At 44.4% G+C, this 20,330-nt stretch overlaps 1 protein-coding gene across 9 annotated transcripts in view; it reads left to right on the forward strand.

Moving 5' to 3' along the window:
* Positions 1–20,330, forward strand: part of MPRIP (myosin phosphatase Rho interacting protein) — a 206,753-nt gene that overhangs the window by 104,951 nt on the left and 81,472 nt on the right. For all 9 annotated transcript variants that reach the window (XM_063934824.1, XM_063934821.1, XM_063934822.1 and 6 more), the window contains one exon: positions 13,738–13,886. In XM_063934824.1, the coding sequence (XP_063790894.1) occupies positions 13,738–13,886 (149 nt within the window). The remainder of the gene's footprint in view (positions 1–13,737; positions 13,887–20,330) is intronic.

The following is a 20,330-nucleotide window of genomic DNA, read 5'->3' on the forward strand; positions in this document are numbered from 1 at the left end:
GGGTTATTGTTATGAGCCATCCGTAAAAGGAGGCTCAGTTGTTGTTCATACTGTTAACTGGGTATGGTTATCACAAGTTGTACAGTGTGATTGGTGTGGCTGGTATAAGTCTTACCCTGGATTCCAAATCCTTTCCTTTGTTGTGTCAGCTCTTCCGGGCACAGTTTCCCTAACTGAGGTCTGGAGGAGGGGCATAGAGGGAGGAGCCAGTGCACACCAGATAGTACATAATCTTTCTTTTAGAGTGTCCAGTCTCCTGCGGAGCCCGTCTATTCCCCATGGTCCTTACGGAGTTCCCAGCATCCACTACGGACTACGAGAAATAGAATTACCGGTGAGTAAATTCTTATTATATATCAGTTGTAAATCTTTCCAGAGGGAACAAGTATGGCTGCCTGGCACACGCTTATAGCCTTCAGCATGTCTTGTGATAGCAGAAGGGGGAGGGGAGAGCACCAGTAACTGAGCTCAGATGGCTATTCCAGAGCCCCTCTGCTCACTACATCACGTGACTGTGGTTGCTATAGTATCCACTTGATGACATAGAAATCTTGCAGAAATAGCAATGATATATAGCAGTCCGCAAAGGAAACCAAGCAATAAAGGTAATCACCAAACAGCTTCTTATAGCCAGCCACAGTGATTTTATTTTTTCTTGGTGTTGCTGCTTCTACTTGCTAATGGAAAGAAGACCGGTCACATGGTAAAATATTTGAAAATGCACACGGTAACCAAGGTGCTGATTTAGAAACCGTTCATAAAATAATACAAAAACTAAAAGGCAAATGGACGTGTGCAGACGAGATGAGCCAGTGCCTCAGTGAGCCCGTTGACTCCTAGTGAGCTGAGACAGTCTGTGTCCTGTGTCCCATCGTTTTCTGACCAGATGTGGAGTTTTTGTCCTTGTAACAGGTAATATGTGTGGTGAATGAAGCCTTATGCACTGTGAGAGACAGCGTTGGTAGCTCCAGAGTGACCGGTATTTTTCCCCTGGTCTGTTGCAACCCTGCTATAAAACGGGTGAAATACATACACACCACTTTTACAGGCTGCAGCCAGGCGTTTGCTCTGAGCTTTGCATGCCTAGTAAAAGCAGGCACGTCTCTAACCTTTCTCTGCTTTCTATCAGCCACAGCTTAAACTATTCACCTTGCAGATTCCACCATGCCTACCCTCCATCCCCCACACTCAGCCGGATAATGCTTCACAGCTGGCCGTGCATGCTAGGATTTGTAGTTCAGCAGCAACACACGGCCTAGTCCTGTCTAGCAGGGTGTTCAGAATCAGCCATGTATAGGGGGAGCGACACAATATTCAAACCTCTTTAAATGTGAATCCGTTTATTAGACTTGGAGGTAGGCAATGTTTTTCTCTTGTGGTGCCAGACGTTCAACATTAAACACCCCCCCCCCCAAAAAAAAAATAATAATAATAATTGTCAGTGCCACCACCGTTCTAGCATATACAGACATGTACAGAAGTCATAGGGTCGGATTCAAATGGGTCCCAGCACCCGTGAGTGCCCACCGGCAGCTATTCAAATGTTGCTGCTGAAGGGCGCGAGAAGTTCATTTCAGTTCACTACCCCCGGAGGGTCTTCCCACGCCCATTAGTTTAGTCGGGTTTAGGTGCATCGCATGCCTAAACCCGCCTTTAATGGGTGCGATCAGCACGGGCAATTGCATATCGCCCCGCGATCTCCCGTCACTTTAGACTGGAGATCGGGCGCAATAAAACAATTGAATTCCCCCCCCATAAATGGGTAATAGAAATGTTACTACCTTCCCCAGTCCTTCCTATTTTGACGCTATTTCCCAGGGCAGGTTGATGATTTAGATTCTGGAGATGCTTCAGGACTTTGTACTGTTATTCGTCTGTGAGCCGACCTACCTGTGACAGGGTCACTCACCAGAGGCCTAGGCTTCACTGGGTATGCAGGCCACGCTTTGGAGAGGGTGTAGCGCCAAAAAGGTTTCGGTGTGAGGGAATGGGGAGGGACTGATCCCTCTGCTGACGCTCAGAACATACTCTAGGACAGAGGCTTCCAAATGCGGTCCTCAAGGCACCCCAACAGTCCAGGATTTAGGTACATCCATGGCTCAGCACAGATGGTTAAATGAAATTGACTGAAGTGCTAATTAAGTCACCTGTGGCCAAGCATGGATACATTAAAAACCTGGAACGTTGGGGTGCCTTTAGGACCGCGTTGGGGAACCTCTGCTCTAGGACCACCTTGAGGCCATGGGTTGCCTGTGCTTGTACTCGGCGGATCCATAACGTTTGCTGAAGACAGTAAATGGGATCTCTAGAGATTAGTCCATACAGATGTCTTCCTACCCATATCTGCACATCGCGCCTCGTAGCCTCGTTTGGCGCACTACTGACTTTGCGAAGAAGTCATGCCGCGCTCTATACAACGTATGCGTCCTATTCGTATCACGAATGCCACAAAAGGACAATGCATGGGTATCCTGGACACCTGGGTAAATGGCATGATACTGACCACGTGTTGCGCTTAATCTGCGACTTTATACGCATTCCTTTGTGACTATTCGTGAGTGCCTCATACACTAAAAGCACCTTTTGTTTATCACTAGAATGCGAATAAAATGCTAAATTCAGGAAAAAGTTACCTACGTATGTCATGCTGGGGATTGTAGTGCTCAGGGACTATCTCACAAGAAATGTTTATATAAACAAAATGTTGGTGACTGATCACCATAAATTGATGGCGGGACACTGGCATTTTTTCAGCTTGCATCCAGTCCATCTTATCCCTGTAACAGGTGGTTACTCTGGGTTACTACGCAGGCACAATTTACTGAAACACACTGTGAAAATACACCTGATGGTGGCTAGTTTCCGTCATCGGCCGAGGAAGCATCGGTGGCGATTTCCGCCGTATATAACCAGGTCTGTTAGAGAAATTCAGCCATGTACAATGAGACACAGGTCTGTGGCAGCAGGCAGCCTCTGTACAGAGATTAGCGTTATGAATGTTGCATTGTGCTGAGATCTAAGCTGTGTAATGTGGGAACCTCTTGTACGAGGGTCAGGAATATGACTGTATTGTTCCTGCCCTGCACATATTTCAGTGTGTGAACACACTAGAAAATGTTTTTTTCTGGCATGTCGGAAGCAGAACCAGTGCTGACATCTCTCCTCACGTCCCCCCCCCCAGCACATACCTGTGTGTCACTGATCCGACCTGTACACACTGCTCCATTCATCTGCTACACACTGACACCATGTAGCTGCCTGATTTACTGCCCTTTAACAGGCTGGCTGATGAGAGATCAATATCTGTGTGGTAATAAAATGGCCAAAATATAAGTAGTATACCAGGCCCTTTATTCACAGTAGAGGCGGACTTTCTATGGGCTAAATCAATATTCATGAGAATACAATTTATTTATCCACTAGTGACGGCATTGGAGGAATTGTGTGACTAGGTCCCAGTGAATGGATTGGTTTGGATGAGAAAATGACAGCCTCTGTTGTATGTTGCTGATATTGGTCTTGTGTAAAGATGGCTTTCTTTGCAATACCAAAAATCTCCCCCCCCAGACAGACATTTTGAAGCTTTGCAGTGAGGAATAGCCCCTTTTGTGCTGGGCTGTGGTACCAATGATTCCTCTGCTGCCTTTCTCCACTGCCCCCCTATTTTATATTGGAGCAGTAATTTTGTTATAGCAATATCTAATTATATTTATATAGATAATTTATTAGCTGGTGTATAGGCGCACCTTCAACTTTTACTAAATGCTTCCCTTCATCTTTCTACGTATTTTCTGTGCATTTTAGCCAGGTATTTACATCATCAGGTGGTGTCTGCTGTCTTGAAATGCGAAACAAAGATCTGTCCTGTATTCCGTCGTATCCAGTGTACAGCTGTGTGGTATTCCAGGACACAGAAATAAAATAGCTCTGCCTGATAACTAATCACGTGGCTGAAAAGCAGAGAAGAAAGCCAACGTAGTTAGTAATGTTGCAGGAGGGTAATGTACGAGCCAAGCAAGTTTAAATGTGCATGAAGGTGGACAAGCCCTTTACATTATGCACAAGCTGACCTAGGAATGCGCAATGGGACAGTTTATGTTCTGAAATATGGTAGTGACCCTTTGTAAAAGGGGATATGATGAACCCATTTTTGAGGGGTTTTGTGTGGTGAGTCAGGCTCTCTATACTGTACCTCTTGCTATTCCGTGTGTATGTTCTCAAGCATAAAAAGGGTTAACGTTTTGTTTTAGGTTACTTGGCAATAGCGGGCAGACATAACTGAACATTTTGCCGCCCGAGGCATCAGAAATCGGTCCAAATGAGCAGCGCCCAACAGTGCACTTGCCAAGGTTAAATGGGCGAACTTGTGATTTCCACTGCCGGCGATGGCTGATTGCTAGAGTCAGTCTGTCACTGAGTAGAGAGCCGTGTCTGCCGGCTAAGTCCTCTCTCACATAATAACCATATAAGGACACAGACAGACCCCGCTATGCTGGTGGAATCTAACTTTTTTGTGTGTGCTTGAAACAGACAGATTAGTTATTTTGGGTATAAGGTCGTGCTCCAATTACACCCTCCTCCCTAGGCATTTTGTTTTGGGGTTTTTTTTTCTTTCTTTCTTTTCCCCTTTAATGGAGTAAAAAAAAAAAAAAAAAAGCATTAACCCTTTCCTGGCATGACTCCTACAATGTGCAAAGATGCATGGGCGCCTCTGCTCCCTGGTACATTTAAAGGTTTGGGTACGGTCGGGTGAATTGTGTATGGCACTAGACCTCTCCTGACCTTTGCCGTACTGTATCAGTGTCTCTAGTGACTTTCCCCGGGACAGTCATGCCTGTTTCTCATTGAACCGTGGTCGCATCATGTCAGTGGCTTATTTACTTTCTGACGCCTTTATGCAAACTCAGACAGGCTCCTTGGGCGAGAACCTCAACAGCCCGTTGAGGTGAAAATACCTCTAATTCCTGACCTGCAGTAAGCAGGTGTCACCACCTGCATTTCTTGTCCACATTCTACAATACTTTCTTTGTATTTTAGCTGAGACCCCTTCAGAACAGGTTGCCTGTGTGCTCTCTGCTATGTCACTACCCTTACAACCGTAGCCATCTAGGTCAATCAATGGCCTTCATGCTGTCACAGTTCTCTCCCAGTAGAGAGGTTGAATATGTTGTGAGTGCACTGGAGGGTTAAATCATACTCCATTGTTAAAGGGAATGGTTGTGGGTCCTGCGTGTTAGACTGGATATACATTACGTATACAGTACATGTCTGGATTAGAGGAAATGCTGTTTTGTTTTTCCAGAAATCTCAATTCTGCTAGAGGCGGCCCGGGAGCTGATGCTGAACTCTCGCACCCTCCAGTCTGTCATCAGCTCCTGTCTCTGGTAGTGAGGCCACCCCATACGTGGGGCTTTGCCACATTGATCAGCAGGTTTGTCCGCCCTGTTACCTAGTGAAGCTTGCGTGTGTTTTCTTACCACGGTGTAATTTCCATGGTAATATAAGAGTTAGACTTGGATTTTACACCTCACTAAGCCTGAAGGAACACTAGGGTGACAAATGTCTGTACTAGTCCACAGATATTCCTGTGAACCACGGGGCGCTGCTTTTTGTGACGTGTCACGTCAACTTGCAGATATGTCCTCATACGTCTTTGCTGCAGTCACACCAAACAGCCCCTCTTGGAACAACAGGATACGTGAGAATCTTCTAACATTGAGTGTCTTTTTTTTCCCCGAAAATGTATCTTAGTCTCAACGCAGTGCGACTTGGACGCACAGAGAGACACTGATGATTAATTTGATATGTGACACTTGTACAATGCTGTGCAAAAATTTTAGGCAGGTGTGGGAAAAAATGTTGCAAAGTAAGAATGTTTTTCAAAATTGAAGTAGTAATAGTTTTATTTTAATCAAATAACAAAATACAAAGTGAATAAACAGGGGAGAAATATAAATCAAATCAATATTTGATGTGACCACTCTTTGCCTTCAAAACAGCATGAATTCTTCTAGGTACACTTGCATAAAGTCAGGGATTTTGTAGGATTCTAGTCAGGTGTTAACCACCTGATAATAATAATTAACCACTCATAGCAAATAAGTGATAATGATCATCATTTTCATATGTAGATTGAAACACAGTTATTGGGGACGATGAAAGGTTTCCTTCTGTGGCCGCCACTAGATTTGCCCTGCGGCAGAAATTCAGCTTTTTGCTGTTTGGACGCCCAGCCGCGGAGGGCACATTTTTTCTCACCGCATCCTGTGGTGCGAGAATTTTTTTTTGTTGAACTGGGCACTTTGGGCATCCAACTGGAGTTTGAATGCCCAAAGCAGGGAGTTTAGACAGGTTTAGATGGCTAAACCCGCTCTGTTTGGGCGAAACATTCACGATTTGCATGGGCACCCAAATACATTTTTAATAGTGACAATTGTTTGGGCGTCTAAACAGTCCCGTGTAGATTGGATTTTTAGATGCCCAAAAGAATTGAATCGGCCCCATTAATTGAAACAGAAACAGCTGTTTAGGAGGCTTAAAACTGGATGAGGAACAGCTAAACTCTGCTACAAAAGTGAGGTTGTGGAAGACTGTTTCATGTCATAGAGCAGTGATGGGGAACCTTTGGCACTCTAGCTGTTGTCCTTCTACAGTTTTAGCATGGCTAAATAGCAAAACTGTAGCAGGGCATGCTGGGATGTGTAGTTCAACAGCTGGAGTGCCAGAGGTTCCTAATCACTGTCATGGCATTCACCATGGCAAGATTGAGCACAGCAACAAGACACAAGGCAAAGATTTCAAAGCAGACTGGGGTTTCAAGATGTGCTTTTCAAGCTCTTTTGAAGAAGCACTAAGAAACGGGCAACACTGAGGACCGCCGTAGACGCAGTGGTTGACCAAGGAAACAGTGCATCAGATGAGTCACATCATGCTTACTTCCCTTCCGAAATTGGAAGTATCCAGCAATGGCAACATCTCAGAACTGGCAGAAACCAATGGGACCCAGGTACACCCATTTGCTATTCGGAGAAGTCTGGCTAGTAGTGGATTTCATAGAAGAATTGCAGCCCAAAAGGCCATACCTCCGATGTGGAAACAAGGCCAAATGACTCAACAATGCACAAAAATATAGAAACTAGGGTGCAGAAAATGGCAGCAGGTGTTCTGGATTGATGAGTCAAAAGATGAAATATTTGGCTGTAACAGAAGGCAGTTTGTTCGCCGAAGGGCTGGAGAATGGTACAATAATGAGTGTCTGCAGACAGCAGTGAAGCATGGTGGAGGTTCCTTGCAAGTTTGGGACTGCGTTTCAGCAAATGGGAGTTGGGGAATTGGTCAGGATTAATGGTGTCCTCAATGCTGAGAAATACAGGCAGGTTTGTATCCATCATACAGTACCATCAGCGAGGCGTCTGATTTGGCTCCATATTTATTCTTCAGCAGGACAATGACCCCAAACGTACAGCCAATGTCATTAAGAGCTATCTTCAGTGTAAAGAAGAACAAGGAGTCCTGGAAGTAATGATATGGCCAACACAGAGCCCTGAACTCAATATCATCGAGTCTGGGATTACATGAATGAAGAGACAGAAGGATTTGTGGAAGCTTACATCTACATAAGATATGTGGTTAGTTCTCCAAGATGTTTGGAACAGCCTCCTTGGCGAATTCCTTTAAAAACTGTGTGCAGGTGTACCTAGAACAATTGGTGCTGTCTTTGAGGCATGGTCTCGCCAAATTTTGATTTAGATTTCTCTTCTGTTCATTCACTTTGCCTTTTGTTAATTGATAAAAATAAACTATTAACAATTCTATTTTTTTAAAGCATTCTTAGCAGCATTTTTTACACCTGCCTAAAACTTTTGTACAGTACTGTATATCTGTGTGTCACCGAGTCTCTGAATGTGTATATGAATTGCTACAATGTAGCAGCTGGAGTACAAGTTCTGTTCTGCTCCCTATACAGAATCTGTCACACTCAATATACAAGTGTCGTATATCAATTAACCAGCAGTTTCCTCATGCGTTGCGACTAAGATACATGGGCCCAAATGTATAAGCCTTAACAAGAGATAAAGTACCAGCCAACTAAGTGTCATTTTTCAAACCCAGCCTGTGACATGACAGGAGCTGATTGGCTGGTACTTTATCTCTCTTTATCATTCTCCACTTTGGGGGTCATTCCGAGTGGATCGCACGTAGCAACTTTTCGCTGCCCGTGCGATCAACTCGCCGCCACCTATGGGGGAGGTTTTTTTTTGCATAGCAAGGCTGCGAACTCTTGTGCACCCCTGCTATGCAAAAAAAGTTTTTTTGTGTAGAGCTAGACCAGTGTAAAAGTTACTTTACCCTGTGCGATCGATCCAGGTCCCGGAATTGACGTCAGACATCCGCCCTCCAAACGCCTGGACATGCCTGCGTTGGACTTGCCACTCCTAGAAAACTGTGAGTTGATGTCCCGTAACGCCTTCCCGCTGTCAACCTTCTTGCGATCGCTTTCTTCGTTCTTCTCGCTGGGCAACGACGCGCGTGCGCATTGCAGCCGTCGCACAGGCGCAGAACTGACCCGTTCACACCGCTGCGACAACCAGCAGCGTGCGAATGGGTCGGAATGACCCCCTTCATCTCTTGTTAAGGCTTAATACATTTGGGCCATTGCCAGCAAAAAAAATAGACGTTAGCCAGACATGTCGCGCTGCATGGCGTATTGAGACTGTATGTATGAGGACGGGTTCACTACGGCTGGCCGGCGGTCGGGCTCCCGGCGACCAGCATCCCGGCGCCGGGAGCCCGACCGCCGGCTTACCGACAGCTTGGCGAGCGCAAATGAGCCCCTTGCGGGCTCGCTGCGCTCGCCATGCTACGGGCACGGTGGCGCGCTACGCGCGCCACACTATTTTATTCTCCCTCTATGGGGGTCGTGGACCCCCGCGAGGGAAAATAATTGTCGGTATTCCGGCTGTCGGGCTCCCGGCGCCGGTATACTGAGCGCCGGGAGCCCGACCGCCGGCAAACAGAAGACCACCCATGAGGACACATCTGTACGACTGATCGTTGAGCAATAACCAGTCTGTGCATATGGCCTGATGGTTACATATTTTCTAATGGCAGGCACAATTTTAGCCAGGCCTTCGAGAGTATCTCCTTGGGATCATCCAACTGTTACCACTTCCTAAATCTTCCATTTGTCATGTTACTTTCGGATTAGCTACACACAGTCTGACTGGTGCCCTCCTGGTCTCTTCTGCTGACTCTTCCTCTAACGTTAAAATGACTCTTCTTCAACCCCCTCTCCTATATTCTTCTCCTTACGCAACCCTTGTTACCGCTCTCCCTTTTTCACACCCTTTCATTCTTCTAATAATAGGAAAAAAAAGGCTTTGTGTCTTGTGCTTCCTAAAGAGAGGGGATATGAACCGTCCTAAAGTTATAGTACTATATAATAGTGAGTAAACCTGTGATATAAGTGAACCCCCAGTATTTACTCCATCAGCACACTGACCGCTGTACGTAGCGGTGACCTCTCCATGTCTCCTTTATCGCTGTTCTGCTGCCACTTTGGAGGTGACGGAGTGACGCCAGAAGCAGCCCGCATGTAGGCCCAGATTTATCAAGCCTTGGAGTGATAATTGCACGGTGATAAAGTACCAACCAATCATCTCCTGCCATGTCACGGTCTGTGTTTGAAAATTGACAGTTAGGTGCTGATTGGTTGGTACTTTATCACCGTTCTATTTATCGATCTCCAAGGCTTGATAAATCTGAGCCACAGTCTGAGTGTGGAAGTACTGATAAATGCTGCTAATGCGGAGGTTTCGGGGGGTGAGGCAAGGCTAGGCACCCAACAAAGCGCTAATATTGGGAAGTGAGGGGATTTTGTGAACTGCTTTAATAAAGTGGAGAATCCCACTTTGACCAGGCCTTGATGAAATGCCTGTTTATTATTCCTGATGTCGTCCATAATGATACTGTAATTTTGTGGTAATATAATATGGAGTCTGTCCGAAACATTATCCCGCCACATTACGTATTCATAAATGCTGATGTCTGGTTTTACGGAATATGTATTTTCTTTATATTGCTAGTCATGGAAGATGTTAAAAAATAATTCTGCGTTCCGTTATTGAGACGTTTTAATATTGGTAAGACGGTTATGATTACAGGGAAAGAGAGGCTTCCGCTGACATGCTATGTGACGACCGCACATTTTCTGTTTGTGGGTGCAGGGGGCTGGAGAGGGGGACACTTTCACTAATGCCTTCAGTGTGCTAAGTCATGCCAGCTTTATAGACTTCACTGTAAGACAAAGCTCCCTCAGCCAACAATGTCATGTAACCAGGAATCCCTCCGCAGGCTTTCATCTCCTGCTCTCAAAGGCCTGCGAGCTGGATTACAATAATGAGCTTTATTCACCCACTCCAGAGGCGCACCCCCTCCCATCTTGCCATTTTTTCGTCCCCCCCCCCCCCCTCCCTCCTGAGCCCACACGGAGTGAGCGTTTTTGTTCAGTGTGTGGGACTCCAGTCCAGTCCTAGTCGGTCTATATGTGAGGCCTGTGGCTATGTGACAGAGACCTGGCCGGCCTGCAGCGAGGTCGTGCACACTGCAGTTTCCCTACAAATGACCTTTCCTAGCAGGAAGTGTTGTGTCACAGCAACACAAGGAGAATGTCCTGTTGTCCGTAGCTCCTTCCATGCATGACCCAAACTTGTAGCATCTGGTGCAGCTCATGACGAAACCTGTTTGTCTAGATGTGTGCGGTGTGTGTGTGAAACGCAGACTCCTCCATTTCTCGGAAAACGATGCAGAATAACTGTGCAGCGCGGTCAGTTATAGGTGTTCTATGTGCTGCCCCGGACTATGATTTCTGTCACCCCACCTGGGATGCGATGAGTACCCTGTAATAAGTATCCAGTAATTATCTTCATCATTGGCAGCATAGTCTGTTGCACTTTGCAGTTAGGACCACAGTAATAAAACAAGGATGGGTATGAACGGACAGACGGATAGGTAAGAGGGCCCTGCTCGCAAACCGTAATCATATAGGCATTTGGTGCACAATGATAAGTGCTACATATTGCCTAGTCATCCAGCTGTACTGCAAGTGCTTGGTGGGCTGTATGATCCAGTCATACAGCAAATTAAGGGGTGTGGCTCATAGGGTCAAAAACATAGGTCAACAGTCATTAGGTCGACGTGAACAAGGTTGACATGAGTTTTAAAAAAAAATCTGGTGTTGTCTTCTTAGTAAAGTGACCGGGAACCCCAATTAGTGCACCGTGGAAGGTTACTGTTCCCAATCGTAGTCCACGTAGATCGTAAAGTATGAAAAAGTACAAAAAATATGAAAAACTTTTGTCGACCTAGTGACCATGTTGACCTATAAACCACGTCGACCAATAGTGGTTGACCTAAGTGTGGTCGATCTAGAGACCGGATACCCAAATGGAGGGTTACTGGGAAATGTTTGGGGGGAGCTGGAGCACATCCTGCCCAAGCTGCCATCGCTGTGCCAGCCCACTGTGCCTCTACCAGGAGACCTTGCACAGCAGTCTGTGCCGCTCTAGTCTTGTAATGAGCTTGACTCAGGCTGCCTAAGCCAAAGATAACTCCATAGCCTAATAACGCACTTAAGAGATTTACTTCCTTTATGCTTCTGTAAGACCATGACACATCCTGACTCTGCTATTCTCCCATCATTTTATGATAGAGGGATCCAACTGTTCTTGTATTTAACACTAGTGAAAGTATGTTGACTGGCATTGTGGTGAAGCCACACTCCCCATTTCCCCATTCATTTTTTATTTCCCAATGTTTGGGGTTTCTACTCTATAACAGCAGGACCTGTGAGAAGCGTTCCATTGTCAGGTGATACGTGCAACGTTTAAACACAAGCGCATAGTTCGGGTTTGGATGTTTTTCAGGGTGGTGGGGGGTCTTTTCATTGTTTGTGAGTGAGGTGAGTTTAGATGCTAGTGTATAAAAACGTGTAATCACCTTTATAGAATTTCAGCTGCAGACACTTGTGACCGAGACTACACCTTATTGTCCTGTCAGCAGTCAGGCCCGTGTACGTGTTGTGTAAACTGCATAGCGTAGAACAAGGGGAGCAAGGTACATAGACAGACATTTTCTATTCTCTTTGTGAGAAGTTTTGCTAAAATGTTGTGTTTTTGCTCCTGTTATCAACCAGTGGTGGACAACGCCAGGAACAGGAGTGTAGCGAGACAGGCTCTGTGTGATACGGGAGGCCATTATTAGGGTAGATAAGTACTTTGTGACACAGGCTGGGGATGCTGAGCAGTTTGTGGCCTCCTATTGTCAGGAGCGCTAGACACTGGCCACGCCAGGAGCGCTGGCTGCTGGTAATAGGAGAGGTACTGGATACAAACTGTAACAGGAGTACTGGCACCAGCAGCTGCAGCGGTACTAGACACAGGCTGATAACAGGAAAACTGTCTCAGACTGAATACTGCATGCGCTAAACGCAGACAGGTGGTAGTGATACTGGCAAAAGGCGCGCTGGCACAGGCTGGAGATAGAGTGGCTGAGTGCAGGTAATCACAAAGAGTGACTGGAGTCAGAGGGAACAGGCATTTAGGAAATAAGTTCTGACAAGAGTTGAGCCACATGTACAGGTTTAAATAGTGATCTCTTAGCTGCATTTGGAAGCGGGGATCATGTGACCACAGCAGCAGAATCTGGTTGGGAGGTGTGTTCACCTGACCTGGAAACAGCATGGCTGCGCCCATGTAGCAAGGATCAGGAAAGCTATAACAGACCAGGAACAGTGCTGCCCACCTGAATATAGCATCACCGGACATAAAAAGACACACCCCGATTTGAGTCATGGATATTTCCCAGTTAAGCTGATATAGCATTGTGTAGCCTTGAAAGCACAGCCGTACCAATTAGTGATCCAATTCATAGTTATGGGATTAGTATCTGGCATGGCAGACATTGCTGCATTTACCATGTGCCAGAATCTCCATATGAGAGCATTTACCGACTGACCACACTGCTCCTCTGCTGTAATCCTTTCCATTAGAGTAGAATGAGTGCGGATAGTAAGGGACGCATGGAGGATAGTGTCATGAGGCGGCTTTGTGCCTACAGATAGGGGATGGAGCTGCTGTCATGGATGGGAGGCTGCCACTGTAAAGCTGCTGCTGCTGATACGGGGTGTAAAACTGAGCCCTTTACCTGAAGGGTCACGTTGTCACCAAACAGCAGGAGAGTCTGATCTTTTTCAGATACTTCTAAAGCAATCCCATTCCTCATGTTTTCCTGCTGCTCTGTATAAACTTTTCTCTGCTGTTATTAATAACATTTACTTACATAAGGACAACATATTACGCTGTGCTTCACAAGTGGATTCTGCTTTATTTTGCATAAATAGAATAAAAATGCGAGTCCTTATGATGATATGATTGTCAGTCCAGCTACATATATACTGTCCGTGTTAGTGTATAGTCTCCGTGTGTGTTGTAAAATGCATTCACATGACTGTAACTACCCAGATGCTCTCCCCAGCACAGCTAAGTGTCACTCACTCATCCACAGAATATGGTAGTACCATGTGTTTCCTGGTCTATAGGATGCTCCCATGCATTATATAAATGTTCCATGGGCGTTGCTCTATTTTACCCGCTGTGTAGGACTTTAATGTCATCTGCCATGTTTAGCACCCTTTCTATGTTCTAATTATGATGCTTTTTTTTTTCATTGTCCTGGCAGCCCACCACCCTTCCACAGGGGACTATAAACATGAACCAGTGCACAGACGTCATCGATGGGGAAAGTCGCACTGGCCAGAAGTTCTCCCTCTGCATCCTGACCCCAGAAGAACATTTCATCAGAGCAGAGAACAAGGAGATAATTAATGGGTGAGTGGTACATTGGAGTGGCTGATGCAGAGTGTCATGTGATTCTGCTGCGCTCTTGGTCAGAAAGTGAAGCTATACATATGCACAATGGTATACCTCACGCACATAGGCTAAGCTCCGTTTTAGGGAAGTATCAAGGACAGCCTATAAAATATAAAAAAACGATTAATAAAATTGGTGGAATAAATGGACATAAAAACAGGTCAAGCTCAAACAAGGAAAAAGAGGAGGTAAGACTACGCACAAGAGGGACATTCTGCAAAACCCAGGGGAACTGCAGGGAAGCAGACCAGGAATGACCAGAATGACCACAGGTACAGCTCAGCAAAGGGCAAACACACATGACAAAAAGAAATCCCCAATTTATGGCACTCGGTTCCCCCAGTTTACATTATGCCACACAGTGCTCCAACTCGGGCTCAGACCACCCCACTACTCACCTCAGGGCCTTCTGACAGTCTGATCTCCAAAGTCAGAATGTGTTTGATGGGACTCCTACTTGCAACTGTCCTCCACACCACTCACCGCATGCGTCGTCTTCAGGTTCTTCCCCATGTTCTGACTCTGCTCTGAGTGGCTGTAAGGCAGATATGTCCAGCCGGGCTGGCTGTCGTACCTAGGGCCTAATTCAGACCTGATGGCAGCAGCAAAATCTTTCTCTAATGGGCAAAACCATGTGCACTGCAGGGGAGGCAGATATAACGTGTGCAGAGAGAGTTAGATTTGGGTGGGTTATTTTGTTTCCGTGCAGAGTAAATACTGTCTGCTGTATTTTTACTCTGCAGTTTAGTTTTCAGTTTGAACACACCACACCCAAATCTAACTTTCTCTGCACATGTTATATCTGCCCCCCCTCCCTGCAGTGCACATGGTTTTGCACATTAGAGAAAAATGTTGCTGCTGCGATCTGGTCTGAATTAGGCCCTTAGGATCTAGACCCTTACATCTAAGCTATGGAGTACTAAGGCAGTGCAGCTGGGAGTGGGCCTTGCATAGGTTTTGGAGTAGTGGGCTGTATTTCGCAGACCATTGTTCTAATCTATATTTTGTAAAAAATAATGAAGGGGGGGTGGTATTTGTGTTGAAGGCAGAATGGCGGTGTCTGCCCATAGCAGGGAGTCCAATTCTATGTGTAGTGTTCTAGTGAAATTAAACACCTGGTGATATTGCTATGAGCAACGGACCCTTTTTTGTTTTCACTAGTGTTTATAAATATAGGGCCTAATCCATGGTGGTTCGCAGTCGCCGATGTCCTCGCAAGTGAGAGATTATCTTCAGACGGCGCGCGCAGCGATCGCACTGTGCATGTGTCGGGGTGCTTTTGCGATCGTGAAACTTTTACTGTAGAGTGATTGACAGGGAGGGACCGTTTGGGGGCGGTAATGGGGAGTGGCAGCGAAAACGCAGGCGTGTCCTCGTTCTTGTGTGTAGGCTGAATATGTGTGCGCAGTTGCGAATGAGTTGGCGATAGCTCCGCTGGGCGTCTGCCATCTTATATGGGCGGTAGCCTGACTTGCTAACATTAGCAGTTGCGTACATATGAATTGGGCCTATAGATTTGAGTAATTTAGAATGTTTCCTCTTAGACAACATAAGGCTGGTGATACGTTTGTATGGATGGAGCGTGATCAAGGCTCCTCTGTCCCTAGTGCAGGTGTGCTGGGTCTGGCCCAAGCTGTGTGCGTCTGCTGGCAACAAAGGGGGCATTGTGCCTGATACTTTGTTCTAGGGAGATACCCGCGGAGATATTAATCTGCTCTCTGGCAGCATCATCCAAGATACACCTCTATATAATACTGTGTATGTATCTGTATAATACTGTATATGTGATCTCGTCTTCCTTCTGCTTATATACACCTCTCTCTGTATTATGCGTACTGCGTATGTACTGTCCTCTTCCTTGTACTATATACACACCTCTCTCTGTATTGTACTGTGTATGTTCTGCCCTCTTCCTTCTGCTTATATACACCTCTATATAATACTGTGTATGTATCTGTATAATACTGTATATGTGATCTCGTCTTCCTTCTGCTTATATACACCTCTATCTGTATTATGCGTACTGCGTATGTACTGTCCTCTTCCTTGTACTATATATACACCTCTCTGTATTGTACTGTGTATGTACTGTCCTCTTCCTTCTGCTTATATACACCTCTCTATTATACGTACTTCGTATGTACTGTCCTCTTCCTTGTGCTATATATACACCTCTCTCTGTATTATACGTACTGCGTATGTACTGTCCTCTTCCTTTGTGCTATATATACACCTCTCTCTCTCTGTATTACACGTACTGTCCTCCTCCTTGTGCTATATATACACCTCTCTCTCTATTATATGTACTGCGTATGTACTGTCCTCTTCCTTTGTGCTATATATACACCTCTCTCTCTGTATTACACGTACTGTCCTCTTCCTTGTGCTATATATACACCTCCTCTCTGTATTGTACTGTTCTCTTCCTTCTGCTTATATACACCTCTCTCTGTACTATACTGTGCACGTACTGTCCTCTTCCTTGTGCTACATATACACCTCTCTCTGTATTATATTGTGTATGTACTGTCCTCTTCCTTCTGCTTATACACACCTCTCTGTATTATATTGTGTATGTACTGCCCTCTTCCTTCTGCTTATATACACCTCTCTCTGTATTGTACTGTGTATGTACTGTCCTCTTCCTTCTGCTTATACACACCTCTCTGTATTATATTGTGTATGTACTGCCCTCTTCCTTCTGCTTATATACACCTCTCTCTGTATTATAGTGTATGTACTGTCCTCTTCCTTCTGCTTATATACCTTTCTGTATTATATTGTGTATGTACTGTCCTCTTCCTTCTGCTTATATACACCTCTCTCTGTATTATATTGTGTATGTACTGTCCTCTTCCTTCTGCTTATATACACTTCTCTCTGTATTATATTGTGTATGTACTGTCCTCTTCCTTCTGCTTATATACACCTCTCTCTGTATTATATTGTGTATGTACTGTCCTCTTCCTTCTGCTTATATACACCTCTCTCTGTATTATATTGTGTATGTACTGTCCTCTTCCTTCTGCTTATATACGCCTCTCTCTGTATTGTACTGTGTATGTACTGTCCTCTTCCTTCTGCTTATATACACCTCTCTCTGTATTATATTGTGTATGTACTGCCCTCTTCCTTCTGCTTATATACACCTCTCTCTGTATTATATTGTGTATGTACTGCCCTCTTCCTTCTGCTTATATACACCTCTCTGTATTATATTGTGTATGTACTGTCCTCTTCCTTCTGCTTATATACACCTCTCTGTATTATATTGTGTATGTACTGTCCTCTTCCTTCTGCTTATACACACCTCTCTGTATTATATTGTGTATGTACTGCCCTCTTCCTTCTGCTTATATACACCTCTCTCTGTATTGTACTGTGTATGTACTGTCCTCTTCCTTCTGCTTTATATACACCTCTCTCTGTATTGTATTGTGTATGTACTGTCCTCTTCCTTCTGCTTATATACACCTCTCTCTGTATTGTATTGTGTATGTACTGCCCTCTTCCTTCTGCTTATACACACCTCTCTGTATTATATTGTGTATGTACTGCCCTCTTCCTTCTGCTTATATACACCTCTCTCTGTATTGTATTGTGTATGTACTGTCCTCTTCCTTCTGCTTATATACACCTCTCTCTGTATTATATTGTGTATGTACTGCCCTCTTCCTTCTGCTTATATACACCTCTCTCTGTATTGTACTGTGTATGTACTGTCCTCTTCCTTCTGCTTATATACACCTCTCTGTATTATATTGTGTATGTACTGCCCTCTTCCTTCTGCTTATATACACCTCTCTCTGTATTGTATTGTGTATGTACTGTCCTCTTCCTTCTGCTTATATACACCTCTCTCTGTATTATATTGTGTATGTACTGCCCTCTTCTTTCTGCTTATATACACCTCTCTCTGTATTGTACTGTGTATGTACTGCCCTCTTCCTTCTGCTTATATACACCTCTCTCTGTATTATATTGTGTATGTACTGCCCTCTTCCTTCTGCTTATATACACCTCTCTTTGTATTATATTGTGTATGTACTGTCCTCTTCCTTCTGCTTATATACACCTCTCTCTGTATTATATTGTGTATGTACTGTCCTCTTCCTTCTGCTTATATACACCTCTCTCTGTATTATATTGTGTATGTACTGTCCTCTTCCTTCTGCTTATATACACCTCTCTCTGTATTATATTGTGTATGTACTGTCCTCTTCCTTCTGCTTATATACACCTCTCTGTATTATATTGTGTATGTACTGTCCTCTTCCTTCTGCTTATATACACCTCTCTCTGTATTATATTGTGTATGTACTGTCCTCTTCCTTCTGCTTATATACACCTCTCTCTGTATTGTATTGTGTATGTACTGTCCTCTTCCTTCTGCTTATACACACCTCTCTGTATTATATTGTGTATGTACTGCCCTCTTCCTTCTGCTTATATACACCTCTCTCTGTATTGTACTGTGTATGTACTGTCCTCTTCCTTCTGCTTATATACACCTCTCTCTGTATTATATTGTGTATGTACTGCCCTCTTCCTTCTGCTTATATACATTTCTCTGTATTATACTGTGTATGTACAATATACATTTCTCTGTATTATACTGTGCATGTACTGTCCTCTTCCTTCTGCTTATATACACTTCTCTGTATTATACTGTGTATGTACAATATACACTTCTCTGTATTATACTGTGTATGTACTGTCCTCTTCCTTCTGCTTATATACACTTCTCTGTATTATACTGTGTATGTACAATATACACTTCTCTGTATTATACTGTGTATGTACTGTCCTCTTCCTTCTGCTTATATACATTTCTCTGTATTATACTGTGTATGTACAATATACATTTCTCTGTATTATACTGTGCATGTACTGTCCTCTTCCTTCTGCTTATATACACTTCTCTGTATTATACTGTGTATGTACAATATACATTTCTCTGTATTATACTGTGTATGTACAATATACATTTCTCTGTATTATACTGTGTACTGTCCTCTTCCTTCTGCTTATATACACCTCTCTGTATTATACTGTGTATGTACAATATACACTTCTCTGTATTATACTGTGTATGTACAATATACATTTCTCTGTATTATTCTGTGTACTGTCCTCTTCCTTCTGCTCTAATTCACAGCAAATATTTTCCTCACCACGGCCAGTGTCACTCTCAGTAGAAAACTGTTCTTCTTTAACATATCTCTCTCTCTCTCTCTCTCTCTCTCTCTCTCTCTCTCTCTCTCTCTCTCTCCTGTCCCAGGACCCAGTTCCTCAACCCACTCCCTAGAACCCACCCTGCACCTCCCTCTCTCCTTGTCTCCTTTTTCTCTGTGTGTTTGTATTTGAAATGCTTCATCGCTCTGTGTATAAACTCTTCAGAGCTCTCTCTCCATGGTCAGATGTTCCCATGTAAATCTTCTGTAACGCACTTCTCTTGCTGACTCTGTGGAGTGTGTAGAATATTTCTATCCAATAGAAATTGTATTTAATGTGGAAAACCTGCATCTGTCACCATCTGCGTGCATTTAATGGTTTCTATGAATCATCTGTTTTGCCGAGTGTAAAATACTCCAAACCACTGACCGTCTCATTAACAGGCTTTTGTGCAAGCGATAAGCTGTATTAGCATGTAGTTATATTGCACCACACCAGACGCCCAATGATGGTTTCAGTACCACTGGCTCTTTGAAGTCATCCAGCTAAGTGGAAAGGAAACATTACATATACAAGAAAGTCCACTAGAACTTAATTGCTACATGGAAGTATCTACTGTCATCTGTGCCATGGTGTGACCGTTCTATCAGCAGACGTCATTCCACAGCAGCATTATCCATCATTATTGAATCCACAGTGAAATATCTCCCCAAAAGGGGACTCTTAGCACTCGCCCCGCTGTCGGCATTCTAGCGGACAGGATGCAGCTGTTGGGATATTGACAGCCGGCATCCTGTCCGCCGGTCATTGGTATGTATTCCCTCACCATATTTGTAATACCCATACTGTGCCTAGTGCTGCTTTTGAATAAGTAAGGGGTAAGGAGGGTATAAGGTAGAGTATATATTAAGCATAAGTTATATCCTCAAGCTGACCATATACAGCACAAGTTATATCCTCAAGCTGACCATATACAGCACACAGGGGTCTATTCATGAAGCAGTGAAAAGAGTGGAGAAGTTGCCCATGGCAACCAATCAGCATTGACGTAACATTTATACTTTGCATACTGTAAAATTATACAGAGCATCTGATTGGTTGCCATGGGCAACTTCTCCACTGGCTCACTTCTCCACACTTTTCACTGCTTCATGAATAGACCCCACAGTCCACAATCAGGACAAGCTATGCAGCCACAATTTATTTGATGATAGAGTTGATTGTGTC

This window comes from Pseudophryne corroboree, chromosome 7, assembly GCF_028390025.1.
Source record: "Pseudophryne corroboree isolate aPseCor3 chromosome 7, aPseCor3.hap2, whole genome shotgun sequence".
NCBI classification, from domain to species: domain Eukaryota; kingdom Metazoa; phylum Chordata; class Amphibia; order Anura; family Myobatrachidae; genus Pseudophryne; species Pseudophryne corroboree.